General features: G+C 43.5%; 1 protein-coding gene across 1 annotated transcript; it reads right to left on the minus strand.

Annotated features, from left to right (window-relative positions):
• Nucleotides 1–431: 431 nt before the first annotated feature.
• On the minus strand, nt 432–7,475 carry LOC148043776 (placenta-specific gene 8 protein-like). The gene is made up of 4 exons (XM_087723766.1): nt 7,373–7,475; nt 4,379–4,503; nt 1,772–1,876; nt 432–673 (listed from the first exon to the last, which is right to left on the minus strand). Exons 1-3 carry the CDS (start codon nt 7,473–7,475, stop codon nt 1,772–1,774), a joined length of 333 nt encoding a protein of 110 aa, XP_087579892.1. The 3' UTR covers nt 432–673.
• Nucleotides 7,476–7,871: the final 396 nt, after the last annotated feature.

The raw sequence follows: 7,871 nt of genomic DNA on the forward strand, positions 1-7,871 counted from the left end.
GACAACTCAGGAGTAAGGCTTGGAGATGATTGGCCCCTCCCATAAGACATAAAGGAGGGGCAAAGGCACGTGAGCCTTTGCAGGAAGCAACTTTGTTCATCCTGGTCGGTTTAATCTCTGAAGCTCCGTTTTGACTCTGTGCTCTGTGTGGCTTTGCAAAGCTAATTGCCAATTAGGTCTTTGACAGCGTTTCAAGGCAGCTAAAGGTGGGTGCTTAGCCTTATCCCGAAAGACTTTGGCAGACTTCTGTCGGGCTCTTTACAAACTATTTGTGACTCATTACAGGCTGTGAATGAACATAATTCACAGCCGTTGAAATAAAAAGAGGGTTTGGGGGTCTAAGTGTGTGCTTTTTACTGTCTCGGGAAGCCTAGGTCAGAACAGTTGGAACACCTAACTCTAGACAACAGTCTCCCACGTTATTTCCGGTTTTATTAAATAAGGCACAATTTACTGAATAAAAATCACATGCTGAAACAGTATAAATTATGATCTGTAAACCACTATGCAAACCACACAACGCTAAGCCCAAAGCAAGCAAGCTCTGTGGGAATCCTGCTAATGGTGAAAAAGGAGCATCTACGGTGAAGAACTTGCAGAAGATCTACGGAGGTCCTGAGAAGTTGAGCGTGAAGCCATCCTTCTTCACGTTTCCTGCTTCGCTCTGACCAACCTAGCAGAAAAGGACAGGGAAATATAGTAAAGAAAAGGTACATTTAGTTATTCATGTAATAACTGAAGCTAGAATTGTATTTGCACAAAATTGGAAAATGGAAAAAAATTCCCCCAGAGGGAGAGGTAATTAAAAAAAGATTAGACTGTACAGAAATGAATAGGTTAACAGTGGCAATTAAAGGGTTCACCGACAAAACCGCGCTCGACTGAACCGCGCCCGACTAAACCGCGTCGCTGACGTCATCAAAAGGGCAACAACAGCACGGAGACAGAAGCACGCTGTAAACCCTAAACCTAAAATTAACCCCTAAACCTAAACCTAACCCCCCTAAACCTAACCCTTAACCTAACCCTAAACCTAACCCTTAACCTAACCCTAACCCTAAACCTAACCCTTAACCTAACCCTAAACCTAACCCTAACCCTAAACCTAACCCTTAACCTAACCCTAAACCTAATCCTAACCCTTAACCTAACCCTAAACCTAAACCTAACCCTTAACCTAACCCTAAAGCTAACCCTAAAGCTAACCCTAAAGCTAACCCTAAACCTAACCCTTACCTTAAGTTGAATCGGCTTGCTTTGAAAGCGCTATTTAAAGCGTCTTTCTTTCTCCGCGCTGGCTGTTGATGACGTCAGCGACGCGGTTTAGTCGAGTGCGGTTTAGTCGAGCGCGGTTTTGACGGGTCACGCAATTAAAGAGAAGGAAGAATCACAGTATTGTAAGATATGGGGATGTTTTTAGCCATCGGACAGAAAATCAATATAGGCAAAAAGAAATAGAAAACTGAATAATTGGGGGGGGATGTAGAATTATAGGGGAGGTGTTGAATGAAAAGGTAATCGAAATGTAAATGTAAAAGCAAGATAAAAATAGATTTAAAACGATGCAACTGTTAAATAGGATGAGACAAAAACTGCACCCAGATGACACACTGTAAGATTAATGATGTAAGAGAGGTGATGGAAGAATAAAATAAGAAAAACTTTTCAAGGAAAAAAAAAAGAGGACAGGACAAGGATTACATTGGAGAATTGCTTGTTTGTATTACCCAATCACCCCATCTCCACAGGTAGCAAGTATTTGCAAACCTACCTAGAAAATCCCTAACTGCTTCCTCCTGTTGATATCTCTCTTGAGCTGGCAAAGGTTACAAGGGCCACAGAAAGTGACGATAAGGCAGTCTGAGCAGATCGATCCCTGAGGAGCAAAAGAAAAAAAGAGAAAGAAATCACGATCCCGAGTGCAGCCTTACATTTTGAACGATGGTTTACTGTACACAAGCTGAACAATCCGAAGAGCTGGCTCTGAGCTGTTATTTATCTGAAGGTTCCTCTCTTCCCCGCCATCATTTTAGGTGCGGCTGATATTGTTTCTCTGTGAAACCCGCAAAAGACACAGTCCAACCTCATTAAACTGGACAGATCGTAAGACAAAGCAGCTGATATGGGACGTAACAGGCACTTCGGAACAGGTTTCGAGTCAATGCGTCCCATAAACATTCCTGAAAGATGGACTGAGCAAGAGGGAGCGTGTTTGAAAGCTCTGAGATAAGCAAAGTACCACAACGGAAGGGAACACGTTGCAAATCTTGGCAGTTAGCAAAAAGATCAAGCAGACCTGGACTAGGTTGGCTGAAAATTGGTTGAGGAAACCCAAACAACATGTCAGAAGTCTTGGACATTTAACAGAATATCAGAGTGGGAAGGGAGCTTGGAGGTCTTTTAGTCCAACCCCTGTTCAGACGGGAAACCCTATACCATTTCAGACAAATGGTTGTCCAATCTCAATGAAATGGAACAGAACAGAACAGAACAGAACAGAATAGGAAGTGGAATAGAGTAGAGTAGAGTAGAGTAGAGTAGAGTAGAGTAGAGTAGAATAGAATAGGAAGTAGAGTAGAGTAGAGTAGAGTAGAGTAGAGTAGAGTGGAATAGAATGGAATAGGGAGTATAGAGTAGAGTAGAGTAGAGTAGAGTAGAGTAGAGTAGAGTAGAGTAGAATAGAATAGGAAGTAGAGTAGAGTAGAGTAGAGTAGAGTGGAATAGAATGGAATAGGGAGTATAGAGTAGAGTAGAGTAGAGTAGAGTAGAGTAGAGTAGAATAGAATAGAATAGGAAGTAGAGTAGAGTAGAGTAGAGTAGAGTAGAGTAGAGTAGAGTAGAGTAGAGTAGAGTAGAGTGGAATAGAATGGAATAGGGAGTATAGAGTAGAGTAGAGTAGAGTAGAATAGAATAGGAAGTAGAGTAGAGTAGAGTGGAATAGAATGGAATAGGGAGTATAGAGTAGAGTAGAGTAGAGTAGAGTAGAGTAGAGTAGAGTAGAGTAGAGTAGAGTAGAATAGAATAGGAAGTAGAGTAGAGTAAAGTAGAATAGAATAGGGAGTATAGAGTAGAGTAGAGTAGAATAGGGAGTGTAGAGTAGAGTAGAGTAGAATAGGGAGAGTAGAGTAGAGTAGAGTAGAATAGGGAGAGTAGAGTAGAGTAGAATAGAATAGAATAGAATAGAATAGGGAGTATAGAGTAGAGTAGAGTAGAATAGAATAGAATAGGGAGTATAGAGTAGAGTAGAGTAGAATAGGAAGTAGAGTAGAGTAAAGTAGAATAGAATAGAATAGGGTGTATAGAGTAGAGTAGAGTAGAGTAGAGTAGGGAGAGTAGAGTAGAGTAGAGTAGAGTAGAGTAGGGAGAGTAGAACAGAACGGACAGAATAGAGTAGAATAACAGTTGGAAGGTACCTTGGAGGTCTTCTAGTCCAACCCCTTACTCAGGTGGGAAACCCTCTACCATTTCAAACAAATGGCTATCCAATCTCTACTTAAAAGCTTCCAGTGTTGGAGCATCCACAACTTCAGATGCTTTGGAGAATAGCTTCACCCCCCCGCTCTTCTTTGTGGCAGCCCTCCAATATCGGAAAACTGCTATCATGTCACCCCTAGTCCTTCTTTTCATTTGGCTAATTCTCAATTGAGTCTGCTCCCAGCTTTCTCTCAGTGATTTCCTACACTCAGATCACAGCAAGCGCCTACCTCACTCAGATCAAAATTATTGCTGGATAATTGTTTCTTAAACATCAACAAACATCGCAAAGGTATTGATAAAATGGAGCCAAAGGCAAAAGCAGGGAAAGAGACATGAACTACGAACAGGTCATGTTATCAGATAATAGATAACTCTGTAGGTAGAAAAACATAGAGAACAGAGGTGGGAAGTAGGACGTCAAGCCATCCCTCTTCCACTCTGCACTTTGTAAAGGGGAATAATTTGGTAGGTGTCCAACAAGAAGGAAACAGCAACACGTTGCTATATCTTCATGTTCCATAGTTAGTGTAAATCACTACATTGGGTGGAGCATGTTGTGCATAGGCGTAGGGAAGGAACAATCACCAAGGGAGTGACCATGACTTTGGTAGACTTGAAACTGAGACGTGACAATGGAAAACGTCCACAAGTCACTTTTTTTCAGTGCTGCTGTAACTTTGAAGGGTCACTAAGAAAAATGGTTATAAGTCGAGGACTAGCTGTATTTTTCTTCCTCTCGTTTTTCTTTTTTTTCTCATTTATTTATCACTTTTCTTTTTACATCTAAAATTGTTTTTGTTCTTTTGTTTTTTACTTTGCAAGAAAAACTTTTTTTAAAAGAAAATGCAATTCATGGGAAAAAGAAGAAAAAGGGAAACATCACGACGATCAATGAATTTACCGGGATTCTATACAAACTGCGATATCGTGTCCTCATGGCCAAAGTAGGACCACAGGAACAACACTCGTCCATGTCTTTGGCCACTATGCACCCCAGGCAACAGTAGCAGAAGGCTCCGCATAGACCTAAGGAAGCAATCAAAGAAAACGTATCTTTATAACTTCAAGTGAAAGGAATAGCAATAGCGCTTAGACTTATATACTGCTTTACAGTGCTTCACAGCATTCTCTAAGCAGTTTACAGAGTCAGCCTATTGCCCCCAACAATCTGGGTCCTCGTTTTACCTGTTGTGGCCCACCAGTGGCCAGCGGAGTTGGCAGCAGATTTGGACAGTGAGGAGGTTTGGTGGGGGGGAACATGGGCCAATCCTGGAGTCTGGGGAAGGCCGAGGTGGCGCAGTGGTTAAATGCAGCACTGCAGGCTACTTCAGCTGACTGCAGTTCTGCAGTTTGGCTGTTCAAATCTCACCGGCTCAGGGTTGACTCAGCCTTCCATCCTTCCGAGGTGGGTAAAATGAGGACCCGGATTGTTGTTGGGGGCAATATGCTGACTCTGTAAACCGCTTAGAGAGGGCTGAAAGCCCTATGAAGCGGTATATAAGTCTAACTGCTATTGCTATTGCTATTGCTATTGCTCTGACGAGGGCTCTGCGTCGGAGGCAAAAAGGGGGCCAGGGCTGTCCGACAGTTACCTTCGGATTCGGAGATCAGTGAGGCAGACAAACAGCTGGAGCCTGTTCCCAGCGTGCGCATGCGCAGAGTTGCCAGACGAAGGGAACAGCTAAAGAACAGGGGTCGACTCGGGAGTAAGGCCACAGGTGGACGATGAATGGCCCCTCCCAGAGGAAATAAAAGAGGCGCGAAAGGGGAGTGGAGTTTGCAGGAGACCATTAGTTTGCTTAATTGGTTTGTGACTCTCTGAGACTCCTTGCCAAGTTTTGCAGATATCGGCCTGACAGCTCTCCAAGCCAGATAAGGTCTGTGACTGTAAATCCTCCCTTGAAAGACTTTGCTGGATGTGAATGAGCAGAATTCACAGTCAATTAATAAAAGGGGTTTTTGTCGGGACCAGGAGTTTGCTTCGTGGTTTGGGGAAGCCGAGGTCAGAACATTACCCATCTTGGAAGGATGGAAAGCTGAGTCAACCTTGAGCCTGGTGAGATTCAAACTGCCAAATTGCAGGCAGCTGGCAGTTAGCAGAAGCAGCCTGCAGTACTGCACTCTAACCACTGCGCCACATGGCTCAAAGGAAAACTGCTCTGCTTGTATCTTAAGAACAGAATTCTCCAAGCTGGTGTGTTCCAGAAGGGTGGGGATTACAAAATATGTAGACACGGCTAATCGCTCTGGCCGTGATGTCTCAGAATTGGAAGTTGTCATCCCCACCCTTCCGGAAGACTCAACGTTGCCGAAGCCATTTAGGGAAGCCTATTTAAAGGAACAATAAACTTTCATAACAGCCTCCTGTGAACCAGAAATTTCCATCTGCATTGTGTCACCGTTTTCTAGATCAACAAGGTGTACATGCCTTAGAGCTCTTGCTTATTCATATCTGGAATTATTACATGTTAGCCGAAGGTGTGTCACTCTAATGCAGTGTTTCTCAACCTTGACAACTTGAAGATGTCCGGACTTCAACTCTCAGAATTCCCCAGCCAGCGAATGCTGGCTGGGGAATTCTGGGAGTTGAAGTCCGGACATCTTCAAGTTGCCAAGGTTGAGAAACACTGCTCTAATGGGTGTGTTGCTTCAGAATTCTTACATTGCAATCACCCAGGAGAAGATTTTGCAAGGAGATATATTATCCCACACTTCTTCATCAGCAGGATGGACACTGCGTCCTTCTTACACGGGGACTAGGGAATTCTGAGAATTACCGTATTTTTCAGATTATAAGATGCACTGACTATAAGACATACCTGAATTTAGAAGAGGAAAACAAAAAAAGGTTTTTGGCCTCCATGAGCCCCATTTTCAGCCTTTTTGTGTGTGGGGGCTTTATTCAGACATTTCCCAGCCTTTTTTTCTACCCATTTTTGTTGCTTTTTAAGCCCTTTTTTGATGCTTTTTTGGCCTGTTTTGGGGGCTTTTCTTCAACCCATTTTTGAGGGGGGGATTCCAGCCTATTTTTGAGGCTTTTTAAAGCCCATTTTCAAGGTTTTTTTCCAAATGAGAGGAAAGGACTCGCTGGAAAAGACCTTGGTGTTGGGAAAGATGGGAAGCCCATTTTTGAGGCTTTTTTCAGCCCATTGAGGCTTTGGGGACATCCATTTTTAGGCTTTCTTTGGGCCATTTTTTAGGCTTTTTTTGGGCCATTTTTGGGGGGGGGAAATGGGCCAAAACTGCCCCAAAAGCAGGCCAAAGAAAGCCTCAAAAAATGGGCCAAAAAGGCCTGAAAAAGGCTGAAAAAAGCCCCCCCAAAGCCCCCAAAATAGGCCAAATAATGGCCTGTGGGTGGGCGGGGTTTTGGCTATATTCGTTCTATAAGATGCACAGAAATTTTCACCCCCTTTTGGGAGACAAAAAAAGTGCATCTTATACTAGTCCAAAAAATACGGTAAGTTCCCACATCTTAAAGTTTCCAAAGTGGAGAAACAGTGAGAGAAGATGGATAGATTCGGTGGCTATGAGTATGTTGTTGGAAGGACCTAGTTGAGGGGTGTCAAACTCTCATCACGTGACGTATCAGGACTTTCCCGCTCTTCGCTAAACCGGGCGGGGCTAGGACCGGCATGTGACGCATCTGGCCCGCAGGCCGTGAGTTTGATACCCCTGACCTAGTTGGAGATGGTTTGCCCGGGAGAAAATCTATTTATGTGGCTGCTAAGGACTGACACTCCCTTAATGACACCTAATTAATCAATTTAACTTGTTCTGAATTTCTGATTCCATCACACGTTGATAGGAAGCGAGTGCAGAAAGTCTTTGCTCACAGCTGGATCAACATTCAAAGGAAGAACAAGGATAAAACTCCATCGCGTAAGAATTCACTCACAGATGTTGCAGTCATCGCCGCAGTCACAGAGTTCAGTCTGCCACTCAAAACTCCTTGTGGTACTGTGACATTGTGGTTGAGTGACAATAGGGGACAACTCCATTGCGCCGCTTGTGGCGAGGTGCTCCAATCTAGCGGGAAAAAGTAAACACCCATTAAAGATTTGCCAAAATGCCTCTTTCAACCCAGATTTTCTGAATAAACTTCATAGCTAGGATAGGGATGACCAACTTGATGTCCCAGGATTGAAAACTCGCCTCTGAGACCTTTATATGTGGTTAGTTTGATCTGGGGCTCTAAATGAGGTATGCTCCTTTTGAAAGAGTCAATATGCAATTTGGGAATTCTATTCTATTCTATTCTATTCTTTTCTCTTTCTTTTCTCTTCCCTCTCCTCTCTTCTCTTCTTTCCTCTCTTCTTCTCTCTTCTCTCTTCTCCTCTCCCCTTCCCTCCCCTCCCTTCTCTTCTCTTCCCTGTCCTCCCTTCTTTCCTCTCTTC

This window comes from Thamnophis sirtalis, unplaced genomic scaffold (assembly GCF_051295495.1).
Source record: "Thamnophis sirtalis isolate CommonGarterSnake01/CBP01778 unplaced genomic scaffold, rThaSir2_p1.2 scaffold_10, whole genome shotgun sequence".
Classification (NCBI taxonomy): domain Eukaryota; kingdom Metazoa; phylum Chordata; class Lepidosauria; order Squamata; family Natricidae; genus Thamnophis; species Thamnophis sirtalis.

Excerpts from the sequence above, each read along its gene's own strand:
- LOC148043776 (XM_087723766.1), bottom strand. The coding sequence starts at position 7,475 with ATGGAGTTGTCCCCTATTGTCACTCAACCACAATGTCACAGTACCACA. Across the intron at positions 4,504-7,372 it reads CGGCGATGACTGCAACATCT|GTCTATGCGGAGCCTTCTGC; the intron begins GTGAGTGAATTC and ends TTGCTTCCTTAG. Across the intron at positions 1,877-4,378 it reads GCAGTTTGTATAGAATCCCG|GGATCGATCTGCTCAGACTG; the intron begins GTAAATTCATTG and ends TTTGCTCCTCAG.